Source organism: Tursiops truncatus, chromosome 9, assembly GCF_011762595.2.
Source record: "Tursiops truncatus isolate mTurTru1 chromosome 9, mTurTru1.mat.Y, whole genome shotgun sequence".
NCBI classification, from domain to species: Eukaryota; Metazoa; Chordata; class Mammalia; order Artiodactyla; family Delphinidae; genus Tursiops; species Tursiops truncatus.
Window position 1 is genome coordinate 101,887,817 of NC_047042.1, and position 22,769 is coordinate 101,910,585.

Genomic DNA, 22,769 nt, shown 5'->3' on the forward strand with positions numbered 1-22,769 from the left:
ATCAGGGCGCTTTATCTTTTGGTCTGCAGAGCAGAGTGAATTCCTCTCTGGGTATTTGCTTCTCTTCAGCCTGTTTTTTGTTTGTTTGTTTGTTTTGGTTTTTTTTGCGGTACGCGGGCCGCTCACTGTTGTGGTCTCTCCCGCTGCGGAGCACAGGCTCCGGACGCGCAGGCTCAGCGGCCATGGCTCAGGGGCCCAGCTGCTCCGCGGCATGTGGGATCCTCCCGGACCCGGGCACTAACCCGTGTCCCCTGCATCAGCAGGCGGACTCTCAACCACTGCACCACCGGGGAAACTCTCTTCAGCCTGTTTGAACGGTGCTTCTTGGACTCTGAAACTTCTTTGTTGTTGTTGCTTTTGTGCTCGTGGCTGTGCCAGAGGGCAGGGAATTTCATTGAAATCCTGGATTCAGTACAAATGAACTTATTTACAAAACAGAAAGACACTCACAGACATAGAGAACAAATTCATGATTACCAAAGGGGGAAGCAGGAAGGGATAAATTAGGAGGTTTGGATTAACATATACACACTACTGTATATAAAATAAACAAGGACCTGCCGTACAGCACAGGGAACTCTACTCAATACACTGTAATGACCTATATGGGAAAAGAATCTGAAAAAGAATGGATATATATGTATGTATGATGAAGTCACTTTGCTGTACACCTGAAACTAACACAACATTTTAAATCAATTATACTTCAATTTAAAAAAAGAAAATCAATCGATCAATTAATCCTGGATTCAGGGGGCATCAGCTGTGTGAGCAAGGTGGTGGAGGGGCCTTGAGGGAGCAGCAGAGGCAGAAAGAGGAGGAATCACACCATCCCAAGTGGTCTTATGACTCCCTCCCAAGGGCTGTGCAGGGCGGCCCGTGTCCCACTAACTTCACCGGTGAGGGTTCCTCACCACAGCCCCATTGCCATCTCAGTGACCTGGGGACCACTCAAGAGTCGTGCTTTCTGCTTCGGTCCACTCTTAGGTTCCTTGGGCAATTACTGGCCAACTATTATCTTTGTTGTGCCCTTGATGAAAGATAGGAGCCACCAATAACGAAGATTAAGTAAATGAGCCAGTAGAACAGAAATGGGTGTGTGCATCCAACAGGCTGACGTGATAGATATTGATGGACGTGTGTCAGTTGCTAAATGTTATTTGAAACTTGTTCTTGCAGTCTTAAAGTCATTTGTCGTCCTCTGGATATGGAAATACAATGATTAGAAAGCTGTTTTACCATCCTGAGGTACACGCACCGTTGATTTTGTAATTTGTTGCTACTTTCTACTTATGGTAAATGGTCCATGATACATAAAAGAAATTTATGTCAGTGCTGTTCATGGTGAATAAATATTAGAAAGAAAATACATTTAGACAGTAGACTGGAGTCCTGTAATGGGAGATCGCGCGGTTCAGTTTGTGTGGTTTATTTTCTCTCAATAATTTTAATAGTTGCTATGTAAATATTTTCCTTTTGGAGGTATTTGATTTCACCTTGGCCTGATATTTGACATATTTTAGGCACAATGGGAGAAGTAACCAATCCTGGTCCTTCTCAGTGTACTTTTTCTGATGTCAATAAATAAAATAAACAATTAATGCCTGCCTTCTTCTAGAAGTTATTACGAGTGGCTTACAGAATCCTTCACTGACTTCCAGTTGCATTTTGGATTCAACACAAAATACATGGCATCGTCTACAAAACCGGCCAGGTTTTATCAGTGCCTTCCCCCTCCAGCTTCATCCTGGACACCGCACGCCAGAGGTACACTGAGTACCAGGCTCATGCCCTCTGCACTGGGCTCCCTCCACGTGGAAAACCTTCCCAGCCACTCACCTGACTAGTTCCTGCACATCCTGCAATGCTCAAATTAAATTTCACCTCTTCAGAGAGCATTGCCTGCTGCCTTGGTCCCACCCTGGCCACCCCCACCCCCCCATCATTAGACTTTCTCTCAGCACCTTGTCTTTCTGGCCATCATACATGTCGCATGGTGTCATTTCCTTGGCCTGATGTTTTTTCCTCCTGGGTGTGAGTGCTAGGAAGTGTCTCCTTATGTCACCGCTCTTGGCCAGTGCTCTGTCCCAAAGCTGCTATACACTGTGCATGGTTTACCTTTGCACTGTGAAATACTACAATATAAAAACTATATAACATGCAAGCAAATAGCGGAGCAGGTGAGTGTGGCCTGACACAGCCCTGTAACTTCCATCCAGGTCAGGAGAGAGTCCTGCCAGCACCTCTAAAACTCCTGCATCTTGCCTCCCCCTCTCCAGCTGGGACTCCTCTTTCCCCCCTAAATTATACAACATCCTGAATTTTATAGAAATTCCTTTCTTGTTTGTCTTTATAGACTCAAGGGTGCGCCCTATATTTGGGGCACAGTGTTGCTCAGTGTTGAACTTTACGTAAATGGAATTATGCGGTGTATATTCTTTAGCGTCTAATCCAACTCACAGTTATACTTGTGGTCTTCCTCTGGCTGTGCATGTAGTAGAAGGTTGGTATTTCCATTGAGGTATAACATTTCATTACGTGGAATACACCCTGTGGTTGGCAAAATAATGACCTCCCCCCCACCCCAAAGATGTCCACCTCCCAAACTCACAAACCTGTGGACGTGTTAGTTTACATGGCAGAGGGGATTAGGTTGCAGATGGCATCAAGATGGTTTATCACTTGTATCCCTGTAGGTCATAATTTCTCTGACGCTGTATGTCTTTCTATTAGACTGAATTATATGAAAATGCTGGTATAGACCATTCTTTTTTTTTTAATTGGAGTATCGTTGATTTACAATGTTGTGTTAGTTTCAGGTGTACAGGGAAGTGAATCTGTTATACATTTATCCACTCTTTTTAAGATTCTGTTTCCATATTACAGAGCACTGAGCAGAGTTCCTTGTGCTGTAAAGTAGGTCCTTATTAGTTATCTATTTTATATGTAGTAGTGTGTGTATGTCAATCCCAATCTCCCAATTTATCCCTCCCCCCACCTCCCCCCTGGAAATCATAAGTTTGTTTTCTACATCTGTAACTTATAGACCATTCTTGATTATAAAAATAGCTGTTACATATGGATCTACTGAACAGAGCCACTCTAGGCCAGCTATAATTTAAAAATTCTGGAGCTTTTCCTTTGAGGAATTGGGACCTAAAAATAGTGACTACCTCAGGAACAGTCCACCCTCTCAAGATGCTCATGAACACTTGGCTGTGCCAGCTGTCTTGGCTGGCATTTGCTTTCATTTGAATGAGCCCCTCCTGTCACAGAGGGGGCTACACTCCAACACTGATGGGTAATGACAAGTGTGGATCCTTGGGGATCTGTGAAGGTAATTGCTAAATTTCACTCAGCGTTTCCCTGGGAAAAGTAACTATACGTACTTATGGAAAAGCTGGTCTTTTCAAGGAAAACTATGTGTCCAATTAGAAAATTCTTTATTTTGATATTATAAACCAAGCATGCAGTTAAAATTTCACCTCATTTTCGAGTGTGGATTTGGCCATAAGATGCTGTGCACAGTGGAGCGTGCGACCTCAGTAAGGAGCACAGGATGCCTCCTGGAAACGGAGCGCTGACTGGATCCTGGCTGCTGGGCTGGACGTCCTTAGTGACACGTGTCAGATTCTTTGTTCTCAAGTGTCAGAAATCAGCTCACACTAGTTTAAGTAAAATGGGAAATAAAATATTTCATAAAGAAACAGGAGTGTGCTGTTAAATCTAAGGGAAAAATTTATTTAGGCCTCGGGAGAAAAATTAGGTCAAGAAATTCAAACCAATAGGGACTCTTCTCTCTCTTTTCTTCTTGTCTCTTTGTGTGTTGGTATAACTCATTCTTCATATTCTGTAAGCCTGCTCTCCTTCCTTCCGAAGCCGTATGCCATATGGGAGTAGACACCTCCTGCCACCCCCCTCCGCTTCCATCCTGGTGTTGCGTGACAAAGGCAAGAATAAATTGGAATAGTGTTACCGAGTCCAAGCTCGTACTGCTTGCCACGCGACAGGCCAATAAATCTGGAACCCAGTTGTTGGGGAAAGGAATAGCATCTTTATTTGGAAATCCGGCAGACCGAGAAGATGGTGGACTCCTTCCCCAAGGAACCATCTTGCCTGAGTTAGAAATCAGGCTTCTTTTTATACTGAAAGGGGAGGGGATAAAATCAAACACGTACTGGTTCCCATCAGCCTCTGGAGGGGATGTGATAATTTCTTCCTCCCTGCAGTCGTTCACAGGTGGGCCCAGTCAGGATGTTTCCTGTGAGCTAGACAAAGGTATTTTAGCTTAACACTTATTGCCTGGGAAGCAGGGTTCCCAGAGATGGGCCGTTATGTATAATTGAAGCTTATAGGCAACACTCTTTAGTGATTAACTTGTAAGAGAGTACAGGGGCTCTTCCCTACTACAGTATTTTAACCCCACCCCTAAAATCCTGGAGCAGACTTCTGACCCATTTTGGGCCAGTTACTTGAGGCTGAGGCAGTGAGGGGGGCGCTCACAGTGTGGAAACATAGCTCTGGCACCCATGGATGGGAGAGGAGGGCAGTTGGGATCATTTGTCAAGAGGCATCTAGTACTTTGACAGACGGTTGCATCAGGGTGGCGAGCCCTTTTGAAAAAATGAGCTAAATTATTTTAGACTCTGTCATTAAATTGCCGGTGGTTCTTGCCTTTGAGTCTGGTTTGTTAGTTACTTAATATTTATTGAGTGCCTGCAGGGATTTGTGACATCGGGAAATGACGTGTTGAGCTTGCTAAAAAGCTGCCCTGGTATAGGAAACTTGTCTCACAATTGCCTGTGGGTTTCAGTGAGTCAAGGCAAAGACAGACGGTATCTAAAGATGCTTTGAAGGCATCGTTATCATACACAGCAATGTGAGATTCAAATGCTCGATTTTAAATGCTGCCACTTACTTTCATAGCCATATTTTTACTGAAAGGGGTTTCTCTTGGGCATGATATATTGTGAAATTTCTTCCGATGGTGATGGGGTTGTAGTGCCCTTGCTTTTGTGATTTATGGGACAACATGATACCTTTAAAACATTCTATCAAAATAGGTCCAAGTTAGCCTGAGCTGTGAAGGTAAGAATGACTTAACATTTTGAATTAATTTCATAAAGAAGCTATCAGACACAGTCAGTTAAACTGAAGAGCCTAAAATAATTTCATTTCTGGTGATGAGTTTGCAAGTAAAAAATAATGAAGAAGAAGTTTTAAGAGATAGATAATTACACTCAATATTTTGCCTGTTTGGTCTTCTTCCTTTTCTAGAGGAACTGGTAGAACAGGAGATTACTCCTCCAACAGTTTTGTTGAGTTGCACGTAGAGGGTGACAGCTGCCTTAGTAATAGTGGTGGATTCGATTTCAAAGTGCTGTGCCCTCAGGCGGTAATGTTATGTTAAATTCATGTTATGTAAGTCAACCTCGGAAGTTTCCAAATCCATAGGCGAAAAGGAGAGTGGATCCCAGATCAGTCTGTAAGGCTGACAGAGAACAGGTGGTGAGAGCCCAGGATAACCTAAGGAGTGGGGCATCCGTATAACCCGGAGGAAGATGATGGAGAGACAGTGCCCAGGGAAAGAGGGGTCTCCGGAGCATGGGTCTGATAGCGCGGGCGTGTCAGCTCCTCTCTGTACTAAGGCGGTGATGATTCGTAATTAACTGCCAGACGTCAAAAGAAGGGCCTGTCAACCAAATTTAATTTCTTTTTCTTTTTCAAGATATTTTTTTGATGTGGACCATTTTTAAAGTCTTTATTGAATTTGTTACAATATTGCTTCTGTTTTATGTTTTTTGGCTTTTTGGCCGTGAGGCATGTGGGATCTTAGCTCCCCATCCAGGGATCGAACCCACACCCCCTGCATTGAAAGGCGAAGTCCTAACCACTGGACCGCCAGGGAAGTCCCCAAATTTAATTTCTAATTAGTGAAATCAACAGAAGCTTTTTGAAGGGTAAGGCTCCACCCTTCGCCATGAGCACTATCTCCCTCTCACACAGCATTGGTTGCTTCCATCTTTCAGGATTGGCTGCCCAGCCCACCCCAGCCCTATAGTCAGTTACAGAGTCACCGACATGGAATCGGCGTTAATTAGTATTTTGTGGCCACAGCTTTCATCTGTTCCTCATGCTCACAACCAGCAAAAGCACCCAAAGTACTTAGAAGACACAAAACAACAGTCATGGGAGGGAAGAATTTCAAGGAGTGGAGAACTCTCCCTGCGAAGGATATCCAGTCTCTGTTGAGCTGCTGATTCACATATATTCTCTGGGAATATTTTAAACTCTCAGTGACCTAAGCTTGGATCTAGTGATATCCCAGAGAAGGTCTCTTTCCATTTTGAGAGCCAGAAACAGTCTTCTAGTCTTAATATTCTTCTGAAAGCTGCTTGATAGAAGAGGAGATTGATTGGCTCAAAGATGGATTATTGTGAGAAAAACAACTGAATTCACTTCCTCCTTCTGTGGTGAGTGGGCCATCTGACTGACCCCTCTGCCTTCAGCCACGGGAAATAAAATGCAGAATCGCCAGCTGTTCCCATCACGGCTGGCAAGGCCTGGACCTCGGCTGTCGCTGCGGGCCCTGCTCTCCTTCCGCCACGCCCAGCGCTCCTGCCCTTGCAGCTTCCCGTGCTCTGACCTCCTAGGACGGGGGGCTTCTTTAGGAGAGGCCTCAGTATTATGCAGAAATCGTCCTCCAGTCTCACTTCTGCTGGCCGTGGCTCCTTTGTCCATTTAGCCACGTGAGGCTGTACCCACAGTGCATTAAACAAAGTGCCTGTGATGCATGGAAACATGCAAGTCGGTTATTGCTGCTTGAGGAATGCACTGCTTTGTGGTGGAGTCTCACAGCTGCAACCTGCGTCACCCTACTTTGGGTACCCAACAAAAGTTAAAATGCTGATTTCTCCTCATTAGAGCTTGGGGTGCAAAGAGAGTGGATGAAAGGAATGTGATCTCTGTATCGTTTACTTTCTTTATCAAGTACAGGAAATTTAATGTGCTTTTGACTTTTCCCCATATTGTATGTCAGATGTTGCTGGGACATTGGTAGTGAGCGCAGTAAATAGTAAAGCAATGTTTATTCAGGTATCTATAATTTTCATAAATTATAATGGGCTTTCAGACACGTTTGCATTTATCCTGTGACAACAACGCTCTAGATTCCTCTAGTTTCCCACCCCTTCCTTTCTTTTCTCCACCTTTGTAGTCTCAGTTTCTACTTTTGAAATAATCACCCCTGAGTTTTCATTTGGATCTCTGCTCCTCATCAGAAGGCATGAAGTCTGATAAAGGCAGCAGGGAATTCTGTGAGACAGATGGAGCTCAGGATGAGATAAGATACATCGATTTTAGGGAGGCAGCATGCCGTGGACTTATTCTTGAATCAGTTCACGGGACGTGGTGGAGTCTGTAAGCATTGTTTTAATCTGTATTGCTTGCATTTCAGTTGTAAAATTGGCACAAAAATATCAAGCTCTTGGGCTTCCTTGGTGGCGCAGTGGTTGAGAGTCCGCCTACCGATGCAGGGGACATGGGTTCGTGCCCCAGTCCGGGAAGATCCCACGTGCCGCGGAGCGGCTGGGCCCGTGAGCCATGGCCGCTGAGCATGCGCGTCCGGAGCCTGTGCTCCGCAACGGGAGAGGCCACAACAGAGAGAGGCCCGCGTACCCAAAAAAAAAAAAAAAAAAAAAAAAAAAAAAATCAAGCTCTAATCATGAATTGCTAAGATAATAGCATTCTAGAAAGGTGAATTTTATATTTAAAACAACCCAACGACCTAGGAAAGCGTTTAGTTTGGTTTTACTTCCTTGTTTTTCTTTTTGCCTGAGTTAAAAATAAGTATGAGTTATGTCACTAGGGACAAGGGGATTGCCAGACTTAGATGTCAGTTTGCATTACGTCTTTTAGGACCGATTGCTATTTATGGCATAGTTAATGCAGTTGGGGTTGTATTAACGCTTTACTTTCCGCATCAACCAGCAGTTGCGTCTCTGACAGCTGTGCCGGCAAACAACAACGTTCCTTCTCATGAAGGCATCCGTGGATTCATTCGTCCATTCAGCCCACAGTCCCTGGGCGCTGTGGTGTCCCAGACTTTGCACCAGGCATTGGGAACATGAACATCCAGCCCACTTCCTTAAGTAGCTTCCAGTCTGCCGATGACACAGGCATTCAATACATCATTTCATAGCACAGTAACGTTACAGAAAAGCATTTACAAAGTGTTGCAGTTGCTTCCAATTGAAAAGAATAATAAACTCTGCCTGTGAAACCAGGCACAGCTTCCTAAAATGTCAGAGAGAGATGATATTTTAGCTGACAACTAAAGAATGCGAAGGGGTTTGCCAGAGAGGAGTGTCAGGAGACAGAAGTCAATGGTATGTGCGAAGCTGGGGGTGGGGGGTTGGGACACAGGAGGAAATGGTTCCTGGAGCAGAGAGTGGGGAGGGCTTAGGCTTGGCTCAGAGGTAGAAGGAAGGAGGGGAGACTTTCTTTGGAGTGATGTGCAAAGGGCTTTTTACTTGAGCACAGAAGACAGTAGCCTCAGAGAGGGCTCTAAATGCAAAAGGGGTACATAAATGTGTCCTGACACCTAGGTGTGTATTATCTGCTCCCAAAAGCATGGTTGACTGACGTTTTCTATTACGTGCCCAGGATCAACCACTTTTCACCACCTGTACCACTACCACCTGGGACACACCTCCATCACCCTGGCCTCCTAGTGGGTCCCTGCTGGGCCCACCCTTGCTTCCATATTCTTTGCTCTCCATGAAGCAGCTCCCCTGGGGATCTTTTTGTGGGAGTCTGGTTCATGCACTGCTGTCTCATATGCCTTGCACTCAGAGGAAAAGCCAACCCGCACTGTGGCATCTAGACTCCCACCCTCCTTGCTCAGTGTGGTCGTCTCACTCACATCACTATGGCCACCCTGGCCCCTGTCTCTTTGCTGTCCTCCACACCAAAGCACACACTATCTTACAGACTGTATTCCTGCCTCTCCCTCTACCTGGATTGTTTGCCCTCAGATGTCAGCCTGTGTCTTACTCTGTCTGGGGCTGCTATAACACAACACCATAGACCAGGCAGCTTAAACACAGAGATTTATCTTTCACAGTTCTGGAGACTGGAAGTCCAAGATCAGGATGCCAGCTGTGGTATCTGATGAGGGCTCTCTCCTTGGGTTGAAGATGGTCACCTTCTCTCTGTGTCCTCACACGGCCTTTTCTCCACGTATACAGGTGGAGAGAAGGGAGGCAAGCTTTCTGGTGTCTCTTCTTATAAGGGCACTAACCCTATCACGAGGACCCCACCCTCATGACCTCACCTAACTGCGATTACCTCCCAAAGGTTCCATCTTCATATACCATCACATTGAGGTTTAAGGCGTCAGCGTATGAATTTAAGGGGGAACACAGTTTAGTCAACAGCAGTCTGATGTGCTTCTTCCCAGCTGTACTTCTTTCAGTTTCTGTTCAAATGTCTCTTTATTAGGAAATCTATCTGACCTCTTTATATACAAAGAGGTGACAAGACCCCCTTGGTCCTGTTTTTTTTCCTTCTCTTAGTGTGTTTATCTGTTTATTGTTTGTCCCCCATCCCTGCACTAGAATACAAGAAAGGAATATGGAACAAATGAAAGCTTTTGGACTTGTCGGGTTGATAACAGTGCCATAACAGGGTCTCAGAACAGGGCTTGCCAGAGTAAGCCTGGATAAAATATCAATGGATGGATGGATGGATGGATGGATGGATGGATGGATGGATGGGAGATTTGTTCACCTTCTTAGGCCAGTGTTTAATTGTAAACATGCTTTTCCATTTTATTGCATCTGTAAGATATGCATGATTACCAAACAGAACAGAGAATATATTACAGCCTCAATCTCATCATTCTAGGCAAAAATATGTAATTCTGTTGAGAGATACACTACTGAAGCTCAGCATTTCAGGGGATAATTTATTAACTTCTCTTGCCCTTCATGGGAAGCAAGAACAGTTCTACTCAAATTTTCCATAATTCAACTCCTGCAAGTTAAGATGAGGAAGTCTGAATCTGGGATGCCAAATTAGATGTTCAAGTTAGATTTTCACTGTTAACCTGCATTCTAACTCAAAAACCAGATCTATGTTCTGGTTTTACCTGTGTAAAAATTAAATATGCATATCGACCAGGACTGGAGAGGAAGATGGAAAAATGAAAACTTTTGTTTTCTTGGAACCATTAGCAAGATGGTTCGTGGTTTTTTTTTTTCTCTTCTTCGTTTTCTATTATTATTGTAGTAATATTGTTTGTGTAGTTAAAAAAATAAATTACATGCACTCTGAAAATGAAATTTGGCTAAAGACTGTCTGCATTTCTGTGGGTAAAATAACCCTGCCTTTTTTTTTTTTTTTTTTTTTTTTGTGCGGTACGCGGGCCTCTCACTGCTGGGGCCTCTCACTGCTGTGGCCTCTCCCGTTGCGGAGCACAGGCTCCGGACGTGCAGGCTCAGCAGCCATGGCTCATGGGCCTAGCTGCTCCGCGGCATGTTGGATCCTCCTGGACCGGGGCACGAACCTGTGTCCCCTGCATCGGCAGGTGGACTCTCAACCACTGCGCCACCAGGGAAGCCCTACTCTGCTTTTTAAAAATAAGAATGTTACCTGAAAGAAGTGTGGTTCATCTCTACTTAAAAAATGGCATCAGTGATCCAGAATCACTTCACTTAAGTGGGCTCTGCTATCAACGCCTGTTTGGTTATCCTATTGTGCATTCGTCCATCCAGTAATATACACTGAATTGGTTTTCTGTTCTTAGCACAGTGAGCATGCAGGGAGCAGAGTCTTTGTCCTCTTTCTGAACTGTCCTTTCATTCATTTTCCCACTTACTGGAGCCACCTCATGGTTCTTCATCTTTCTTTTCCCTGCCCTGTATGTCCATAGAATGTACACTGTGTTAGACATTTTTAAGATCTCTTATATCCACCTTCCTCCCTGGGCTCGCCCTCCTGGATCCCTGGGAGCTGTTCATCCACCCTGCTCACGTCCTGGTGAAGCAGCCCATTCTGTCATGAAGCAATACTAGTAGTTAGAAATTCTGAAGGTTTTTTGATACATAATTCTGTCTCTGTGAAATTTCCTTTTGGTTCTAACTCTGGCATCTGGACTATGCAGAAGAAGTCCTCTGTCTGGCATGTAATAATTCAAATAGAGACTAAGTATTTGGTTTTTGAGTCTGAACCCTTCCTTCAGCCTTACTTCATATGACATATTTTGCAATGTCTCTGTCTTCGGGTCCTCTTTGTAGAAACACTCTGTCCATCGTTATCTCTGACAGTATCCAGCCTAGACCTGGACACCATATTGTGAGTGTACTTGGGCCAGGGAGGGACCTACTGGGAACATCACTGTAACATCATTCAAGTACACTTTTGCAAGGAAATTAGTTACGCTACTGGCTGCTCAAGAAGTTGATGCAAAGCAGAAGTCTTAGGGTTTTTTTTTTTTTCATATAAACTTCTATCAGTGCATCTAATAGATATATTTAAAACAAATTTTAGAATCCTAGATTATTATTATTAGAAACAAGATTTGGAAGATATCCGTTGTTTGAGCTGATGAAGACAATACCACTAATTTCATCATTCTTCATCTTGATAAGATTCAGTCTTGAGTATGAAACCGTTATGGTTTTGATTGTTACCCTGGGATTTAATCTGAACAGTGTTTGAGAAATGTCCACTTCGGTTCTGTGGGAGATCACGTACGCTATCATGGTCTTAGGAATAGTACTACTGCAAGATTTATGCTATTCACAGCTTTGGTGAGAATGGCTTATTTCCTCTGTAAATGAAATGAAAAGCTGCTGAATCAGTGAGATCTGATCACTTCTTGTCACTGGCCAGCGACTTCCTCCCATAGAAAACCCTATCCAATAGGAAATGAGGTTGACTCAGTATAACCTTCCATCGTAATTTCATACTCACGTTTAGTCTTATTTTTAAGTGCTGAAAAGCCACTTTTTAGTAGGCAAATTCAGTTCTCAATGGCAAACAAGCATACTGGCAGAAATTTCTAAAAGCTGTAGAACACTTTCCTGCTAAGGTTTTAATGGTCCTCAGAATTTTTCTTAATTGGATAACCTAGATGGCCAATATTAATTGTTTGGAGTCAGATTTTTCTTGATGCTATAACCTAGATAGCCAATATTAAATATTTCGATGTCAAATATTATTTACTATCCCATGGTTGAATATTATCTATATTTTGATTTACAGAAATTTGATACATTCTAATGAACTTTCAGCCTTGGATAAGGGTGTATTTATATATCACGTTGCCTACTTTTTGAGGCCATCTCCATCCTATTGCATTTTGACTCGCAGTTAATGCGAGTCACAATAGTGGGCGCTATAAGAGAATATTTTGTGATCTATGTATAGGGAGAAGGGGCAGTAGTTCATTTGCAGTGTGACCGTATGACTTAATTTGCCCTGGAGAGTCCCAGTTGCTCTTGTATAATTAATAATAATAATTATTGGTATGTAACTATTATATTTATTGATTATTAATATTACCCCCTTTGTCTCTCAAATGATCCTAGTTTGGACTGTAAATTATATAAATCATCCTAATTTGAAAGGAACTGAAAGTTTGGTCTCAGCAGCCAATATGCCTGATTAATTTCCTAGATCTTTTCAACCTTTAGCGTTCTTTAGCAGTGTCTCCAGGTCCCCCTCATACCCCCAACACCTGCTATAATGCGGCCCCTGGAGGAGACTAAAACCTAGAAAAGGGGTAGGGGGTTACCCAGTGCACTAGCAAGACCTGGGAAGTCTTACAGCTTTGTTTGAGGAACTATAGAAGGAAGAAAAGGCCCAGGATGGTGAGAAGTAGGCAGACGTTGATTAAAATTGGCACATAGTATGTGCTAAATAAATGTTTGAATTTGGTAGCCTGAAATAGGACTTAACAATGTGGATGTCAATGAAGAGAAAGATGAGAGAGGTCTTAGGACTGGAAAATTCATCATACTTGGGTTTGATTCGATGGGGGTTAATAGGTTGGCTGTAATAAGAAACACCACAATCACCCTATGCTGTGGAATCTAGTTTATTGGGTGGAGAAGCATTAAGTTACACAAAAGCTGTAAACATAATATCCAATTCTTCTTGAGATAAGGCTTTGCCATGGGATAGAGAAGAGAACCTGGGGCCTTTGGACCCTGAGGCAGAGGGCAGAGAAAGGAGTTGATCATAGTTTCAAGGATGAGAATACGCCTGAGCTCTTGATTTGAATGAAGTGTATCCACTGGCTTATTTTAGTTCCTTATTTTACTCACAGAGTTTCTCTTTCCTGCTGTTGCTTTAGGAGCTGGTGGGGAGTAATCCTCCACAAAGAAACTGGAAAGGCATAGCGATCGCACTGCTTGTCATCCTGGTCATCTGCTCCCTGATTGTCACCTCAGTGGTGCTGCTGACACCAGGTACTCACATTTATTCTTGGAAAAGCAAGCTGCTATAAGGGAGAAAGGGCATAAGTTTACTTTGAGATTTTTTTCTAAGTAAATACCCATTATATAATTTATTTTTTCCAGGTTCTAATTCTCATTGTGCCATACGTTAAAATGACGTAATACACTTTCAATAAAAAAGATCTATTTTACATGCTTTGAATTTGTTTAGATAATTGTTGACTGGGTGGAAATTCTTGGCATATATTAAAATTCACAAGTATTAATTTATGCTTGATGAGCTTAAAGATGGTCATTATAAATATAATAATTTTATATATCTAATGGCATTCCTGGGTGTGTTATCGAGGATGAATTAAGAAAATTATAAAAACAACATATATTGAATGTGAACTAAGGATAAACTAAATATTAGATACTACTGATGAAATAAAGGAAGTATAAAACAGAATCAGAAATCTCTCAGGGAAGAAAAATACACAAAAATTGTCCACAAAAGTCTACAGAAAAAAACATATGTAGAGATGGATTATTGAAAGTTTCAAACATAAGTTGTATAGAAGCTGGGAGGAAAGAGAGAGAGAGACCCTTTATGATAAAGTTCATGGAGAAAGTAACATGTGAAGTGGGCTTTAATGGAGTGGTAAGAATTTAGTAGCAAGAGAGTGGTGAGATTAGGGCAAGAAGAAAGCCTTTGCCCATAAGATAAACATGTGGGGGTCATGATAGGAAAACATTATACCATATATAAACAGTGTGTAACTATCCATTCCCCTTGTCGTATTAGGTGTCACTTTGTGTGGACAAAAAAAAAAAGTTCCCATCCTCAATAAATAGACTACATGGGTATTAGACTTTAAGGGGGAAAAAATGCAATGTAAAAAAATTTTTGATACGTACAAGAAGTGCAGGCAAATTTTGAGGTATGTTTAAACTATAATCACAAAACTTAAATGGAAAAAGAGTAGTTTGTACCCTGAAACCAAAACTCAAGGAAGGTATCACAAGAAAACTACAGACCAGTATCTCTTTTGAATATAGATGCAAAAACCTCAGCAAAATACTAGCCAGTACAACCAAATTACCAGGAACATATAAAAAGGATTATACACCATGATCAAATGGGATTTATCCCAGGAAAAAAATTTGGTTTAACATATGAAAAATCAATGTAATACACCCATATTAATAGGATAAAGGGAGAAAAAAACATGGTCATCTCAATAGATGCAGAATAAGCATTTGACCAAGTTCAGAATCCTTTCATGATAAAACATTCAACGAGCAAAGAAAGAAACTTTCCCAACCTTATAAAGAGCATCTATAAAAAGCCCACAGCTAATATTATACTTAACAGTGAAATACTGAAAGTATTCCTGCTAAGATCAGGCATAAGACAAGGATATTCACTCTCACTATTTCTTTTTTTTTTAATTTTTTTTGCATGGTTTAATTGAAATATAGTTGATGTACAATACTATATAAGTTACAGGTGTACAATATAGTGATTCACAATTTTTAAAGGTTATACCCCATTTATAGTTATTATAAAATGTTGGCTATATTTCCCATATTATACAATTTTTTTGAAATTTTGAATTTTATTTTATTTTTTTTTATATAGTAGGTTCTTATTAGTTATCAATTTTATACACATCAGTGTATACATGTCAATCCCAATCGCCCAATTCATCCCACCCCCACCACCACCCCCCTGCCACTTTTCCCCCTTGGTGTCCGTACGTTTGTTCTCTACATCTGTGTCTCAGTTTCTGCCCTGCAAACCGGTTCATCTGTACCATTTTTCTAGGTTCCACATATATACATTAATATACGATATTTGTTTTTCTCTTTCTGACTTACTTCACTCTGTATGACAGTCTCTAGATCCATCCGCATCTCAACAAATGACCCAATTTCTTTCCTTTTTATGGCTGAGTAATATTCCATTGTATCTATGTACCACTTCTTCTTTATCCAGTTGTCTGTCGATGGGCATTTAGGTTGCTTCTATGTCCTGGCTATTGTAAATAGAGCTGCAATGAACATTGGGGTGCATGTGTCTTTTTGAATTATGGTTTTCTCAGCGTATATGCCCAGTAGTGGGATTGCTGGATCATATGGTAATTCTATTTTTAGTGTTTTAAGGAACCTCCATACTGTTATCCATAGTGGCTGTATCAATTTACACTCCCACCAACAGTGCAAGAGGGTTCCTTTTCTCCATACCCTCTCCAGCATTTGTTGTTTGTAGATTCTCTGATGATGACACTCTCACTATTTCTGTTTAACATTGTATTGGAGATTCTAACAATTAGGTAAGGGAGAAAAAAGACACCCAGGTAAAAAAGAAGTAAAACTATCTCTATTCATAGATGGCATGATCTCATGTATAGAAAATCTTAAAGAATCCACAAACACAAAAAATAAAACATATTATAACTAATAACTGAGTTCAGCAACATTGGAAGATACAAGACCATTATACAAAAATTATTTATATTCCTATATACTCGTAATGGACAATTCAAAAATGAAATTTAGAAATGATTCCACTTACATTAGTTTCAAAGGGAATAAGTCAACGGTCTGCAACCTTTTTGGCACCGGGGACCGGTTTCGTGGAAGACAATTTTTCCATGTATGGGGGTGGGGAGGGATGGTTTCAGGATGATTCAAGCACATTACATTTATTGTGCACTTTATTTCTATTATTATTAAATTGTAATATATAATGAAATAATTATACAACTCACCATAATGCAGAATCTTTGGGAGCCCTGAGCTTGTTTTCACTTGCCACTCACTGATAGGGTTTTGATATGAGTCTGCAAGTGATTGATTTATTATCTCTGTGCAGTCAAACCTCTCTGCTAATGATAATCTGTATTTGCAGCCACTCCCCAGCGCCAGCATCACCACCTTGGCTCCACCTCAGATCATCATAAGGAGCGAGCAAGCTAGATTCCTCACATGTGCAATTCACAGTAGGGTTCGCGCTCCTATGAGAACCTAATGCTGCTGCTGATCCGACAGGAGGTGGAGCTCAGGCAGTAATGCAAGCTATGGGGTGTGGCTGTAAATACAGATGGAGCTCAAATCACTTGCCCGCCGCTCACCTCCTGCTGTGCAGCCCAGTTCCTAACAGGCCATGGACCGGTAGCGGTCCATGGACCAGGAGTTGGGGACCCCTGGAATAAGTTACTTAGAAATCAACAAAAGAAGTATAAGACTTGTACACTGAAAATCACCAAAGATAATTGAAAGAAATTAAAGAAGACCTAAGTAAGTGGAAAGCTATCCCCATGTTCCTGGATTAGAAGATGTAATAGTGTTAACATGGCAATACTTCGCAAATTTATCTACAGATTCAGTCCAATCCCTATCAAAATCCCAATTAGTTTTATTGCAGAAATTGACAAGCCAATTCTAAACTTCATATGAAAATGCAAGGTACTCAGACCAGCCAAAACAATCTTCGGGAAAAAAAACAGTTGAAGGACTTACATCTCTGATATTAAACTTCCTCTAAAGCTACAGTAATCAAAGTATTGTGGTACTATCCTAAGTATAGATATATAGGTCAATGTAATAGAATGTAGAGTTCAAAAATAGACCCATACAGTTATTTTCCATTCATTTTTGACAAGGGTGCTAAGACCATTTGATGGGGAAAAAGTAGTCTTTTCAACAAATGGTACTGGTACAACTGGGTATCTACATGCAAAGAATGAAACTGAACTCCTGCTTCACAGTTTGTACAGAAATTAACTCAGTGTGGCTCAACAACCGAAAAATAAGAGCTAAAACTGTAGCACTCCTAGAAGAAAACATAGGAGTAAATCTTTGTGACCTTGGATTCGACAACTGTTTTTTAGATATGACACCAAAAGCACAAGAAACTCAAGAAAAAATAGATAAATTAGATGTCAGCAAGCATAAAACATTCTGTGTATCAAAGGACACTGTGAAGAAACTGAAAAGACAACCCACAGAATGGGAGAAGCATATTTGCAAATCATATCTTTAATAAACATCCAACGTCCAGGTTATTTAAAGAATTCTTACAACTCAAAACAAGAGACGAACAATTTAATTTAAAAATGGGTAAAGGATTTGAACATTTCTCCAAAGAAATACCAGTGGCCAGGAAGCACAAGAAAAACGCTCTACGTCATTAGTCATCAGGGAAATGTAAGTCAAAATCACAGTTAGATGCCTATATATACATATTATTTTTTGTGCATTTATTTTTTATACAATTTTTAAAGGTTACACTCCATTTACAGTTACTACAAAATATTGGCTCTGTTCCCTGTGTTATACTAAAAATGCTTGTAACCTGTCTTACACTCAATAGTTTGCACGTCCCACTCCCCCACCCCTATATTGCCCCTCCCCTCTCTCTCCCCACTGGTAACCACTAGTTTGTTCACTATATCTGTGAGTCTGCTTCTTTTTTGTTGTATTCACTAGTTTGTTGTACTTTTTGGATTCCACACATAAGTGATATCATACGGTATTTGTCTTTCTCTGTTTGACATTTCACTTAGCATAATACCCTCCAAGTCTAATTCAAAAAAATATATATATATATATTTTTTAAGCAAAATAACAAGTATCTGTGAGGATGTGGAAAAATTGGAACCTTCATTCAGTACTAGTAGGAATGTACAAGTGTGTAGCCTCTGTTGAAAACATTCTGGTAGTTCCTCAAAAAATGAAACACAGAATTACCATACGACCCAGTCATTCTACTCCTAGGTATATACCCAAGGAAATTGAAAATATATGTTCATACAGAAATTTGTATACAGATATGCATAGAAACATTCATAACAGCCAAAAAGTAGAAACAACCCAAATGTCCCTCACCTGGTGAATAGATAAACAATTGTGGTATATCCATACAATGGAATATTATTCAGCTATAAAAAATGAAATACGGATGCATACTACAGCATAGATACAACTTGAAAACATTATGCTACGTGCACGAAGTTAGACAAAAAGGCCACATATTGTATGATTCCACAGTAGACAAATCCATAGAGATAAAAAGTAGATTAGTGGTTGCCAGGGACTGGAAGTGGGGAGAGTAAGAAATGTCTGTTAATAGGCATGAGATTTCTTCTATTATAAAGACATTATAGTTTTAGTGCAGTTTTAAATTCACAGCAAAATTGAGAGGAAGGTACAGAGATTTCCTACATATGCGCTGCCCCACACATGCATGGTCCCACTCATTATCTACATCCCCACCTGAGTGGTACATCTGATACAGCTGATGAACCTACCTCAACACATCATAATGAGACCTCTTTTGGGGGTGATGCAGATATTCTGGAATTCGATAGTGGTGATGAATGCACAATTCTTTAACACATTGAAAACTACTGAGTTGTATACATTAAAAAGGTAAACTTAAAAAAAAAAGGTAAACTTTATGATATGTGAATTTTATCTCAATTAAGATGTTAGCATAAACAATGGTGGGAAAGCTGTTTAAAAAAGTGATTCACAGAGGACCTTCAAGATGGCGGAGGAGTAAGACGTGGAGATAACCTTCCTCCCCACAAATACATCAAAAATACATCTACATGTGGAACAATTCCTACAGAACACCTTCTGAATGCTGGCAGCAGACCTCAGACTTCGCAAAAGGCAAGAAACTCTCCACGTACCTGGGTAGGGCAAAAGAAAAAAAGTAAAACAGAGCCAGAAGAATAGGGACAAGACATGCCCCTCTGGGAGGGAGCTGTGAAGGATGAAAAGTTTCCACGCACTAGGAAGCCCCTTCACTGGCGGAGACTGGAGGAGAGCACAGCAGCAGGGGTGCAGAGGGCAAGGTGGAGAGATTCCCACACAGAGGATTGGTGCCGACCAGCACTCACCAGCCCGAGAGGCTTGTCTGCTTACCCACTGGGACGGGTGCGGGCTGGGAGCTGAGGCTCAGGCTTTGGAGTTCAGATCCCAAGGAGAGGACTGGGGTTGGTTGCGTGAACACACCCTGAATGGGGCTAGTGTGCCACAGCTAGCTGGGAGTGGGTCCAGGAAAAGTCTGGATCTGCCTAAGAGGCAAGAGACTATTGTTTTGGGGTGCGTGAGGAGAGGAGATTCAGAACACTGCTTAAACGAGCTTCAGAGATGGGTACATGCTGTGGCTATCAGCGCAGACACCAGAGACGGGCATGAAACGCTAAGGCTGCTGCTGCAGCCACCAAGAAGCCTGTGTGCAGGCACAGGTCACTATCCACACCCCCCCTCCCAGAAGCCTGTGCAGCCCACCACTGCCAGGGTCCCGTGATCCAGGGACAACTTCCCTGGGAGAACACATGGCGCGCCTCAGGCTGGTGCAACGTCACGCTGGCCTCTGCCACCACAGGCTCACCCTGCATTCTGTACCCCTCTCTCCCCCTGGCCTGAGTGAGCCAGAGCCCTCGAATCACTCACGGCTTTAACTCCCTCCTGTCTGGGCGAAGAACAAATGCCAGAGGGTGACCTACGTGCAGAGGCAGGGCCAAACCCAAACCTGAACCCCAGCACCAGTCCCCTCCACCAGGAAGCTTACACAAGCCACTAAACCAACCTTACCCACTGGGGGCAGACACCAAAAAAATTGGGAACTACGAACCTGCAGTCTGTGAAAAGGAAACCCCAGACACACTAAGTTAAGCAAAATGAGAAGACAGAGAAATACACAGCAGATGAAGGAACAAGGTAAAAACTCACCAGACCAAACAAATGAAGAGGAAATAGGCAGTCTACCTAAAAAAGAATTCAGAGTAATGATAGTAAAGATGATCCAGAATCTTGGAGATAGAATGGAGGAAATACAAGAAACATTTAACAAGGAACTAGAAGAACTAAAGAGCAAACAAACAATGATAACACAATAAATGAAATTAAAAATTCTCTAGAAGCAATCAATAGCAGAATAACTGAGGCAGAAGAACGGATAAGTGACCTGGAAGATAAAATAGTGGAAATAACTACCACAGAGCAGAATAAAGAAAAAGGAATGAAAAGAATTGAGGACAGTCTCAGAGACCTCTGGGACAACATTAAACACACCAACAGTCAAATTATAGGACCCAGAAGAAGAAGAGAAAAAGAAAGGGACTGAGAAAACATTTGAAGAGATTATAGTTGAAAACTTCCCTCATATGGGAAAGGAGATAGTCAATCAAGTCCAGGAAGCACAGAGAGTTCCATACAGGATAAATCCAAGGAGAAACACGCCAAGACACATATTAATCAAACTATCAAAAATTAAATACAAAGAAAAAATATTAAAAGCAGCAAGGGAAAAGCAACAAATAACATACAAGGGAATCCCTATAAGGTTAACAGCTGATCTTTCAGCAGAAACTCTGCAAGCCAGGAGGGAGTGGCAGGACATATTTAAAGTGATAAAAGGGAAAAACCTACAACCAAGATTACTCTACCCAGCAAGGATCTCATTCAGATTTGACAGAGAAATTAAAACCTTTACAGAGAAGCAAAAGCTAAGAGAATTCAGCACCACCAAATCAGCTTTACAACAAATGCTAAAGGAATTTCTCTAGGCAGGAAACACTAGAGAAGGAAAAGACCTACAATAACAAACCCAAAACAAGTAAGAAAATGGTAATAGGAACATACATATCGATAATTACCTTAAATGTAAATGCATTAAGTGCTCCAGCCAAAAGATATAGACTGGCTGAATGGATACAGAAACAAGACCTGTATATATGCTGTCTATAAGAGACCCACTTCAGACCTAGGGACACATACAGACTGAAAGTGAGGGGATGGAAAAAGATATTCCATGCAAATGGAAATCAAAAGAAAGCTGGAGTAGCAATTCTCATATCAGACAAAATAGACTTTAAAGTAAAGACTATTACAAGAGACAAAGAAGGACACTACATAATGATCAAGGGATCAATCCATGAAGAAGATATAGCAATTGTAAATATTTATGCACCCAACATAGGAGCACCTCAATACATAAGGTAAATGCTAACAGCCATAAAAGGGGAAATTGGCAGTAACACAATCATAGTAGGGGACTTTTAACACCCCACTTTCACCCATGGACACATCATCCAAAATGAATATAAATAAGGAAACACAAGCTTTAAATGAGACATTAAACACGATGGACTTAATTGATATTTATAGGACATTCCATCCAAAAACAACAGAATACACTTTCTTCTCAGGTGCTCATGGAACATTCTCCAGGATAGATCATATCTTGGGCCACAAATCAAGTCTCGGTAAACTTAAGAAAACTGAAATCGTATCAAGTATCTTTTCCAACCACAATGCTATGAGACTGTATATCAATTACAGGAAAAAAACTGTATAAAATACAAACACGTGGAGGCTAAACAAAACGCTACTAAATAACCAAGGGATCACTGAAGAAATCAAAGAGGAAATCAAAAAATACCTAGAAACAAATGACAATGAAAACACAACGGCCCAAAGCCTATGGGATGCACCAAAAGCAACTCTAAGAGGGAAGTTTATAGCAACACAATCCTACCCTCAAGAGACAAGAAGCATCTCAATAAACAGCCTAACCTTACACCTAAAGCAATTAGAGAAAGAAGAACAAAGAAAACCCCAAACTTAGTAGAAGGAAAGAAATCATAAAGATCAATCAGAAATAAACGAAAAAAAAAATGAAGGAAATGATAGCAAAGATCGATATAACTAAAAGCTGGTTCTTTGAGACGATAAACAAAATTGATAAACCATTTGCCAGTCTTATCAAGAAAAAAAGGGAGAAAACTCAAATCAATAGAATTAGACATGAAAAAGGAGAAGTAACACCTGACACTGCAGAAATACAAAGAATCATGAGAGATTACTACAAGCAACTCTATGCCAATAAAATGGACAACCTGGAAGAAATGGACAAATTCTCAGACAAGCACAACCTACCGAGCTGAACCATGAAGAAATGTAAAATATAAACAGACCAATCACAAGCACTGAAATTGAAACTGTGCTTAAAAACCATCCAACAAACAAAAGCCCAGGACCAGATGGCTTCACAGGCAAATTCTATCAAACATTTAGAGAAGGGCTAACACCTATCCTTCTCAAACTCTTCCAAAATAAAGCAGAGGGAGGAACACTCCCAAACTCATTCTGTGAGGCCACCATCACCCTGATACCAAAACCAGAAAAGATGTTACAAAAACAGAAAACTACAGGCCAATATCACTGATGAACATAGATGCAAAAATCCTCAACAAAATACTACCAAACAGAATCCAGCAGCACATTAAAAGGATCATACAACAT

At 41.2% G+C, this 22,769-nt stretch overlaps 1 protein-coding gene across 1 annotated transcript in view; it reads left to right on the plus strand.

Annotated features, from left to right (window-relative positions):
- DPP6 (dipeptidyl peptidase like 6) overlaps positions 1-22,769 on the plus strand; it is a 772,816-nt gene that overhangs the window by 352,057 nt on the left and 397,990 nt on the right. The window contains exon 2 of the mRNA XM_033863543.2: positions 13,361-13,475. Within this exon, the coding sequence (XP_033719434.1) occupies positions 13,361-13,475 (115 nt within the window). The remainder of the gene's footprint in view (positions 1-13,360; positions 13,476-22,769) is intronic.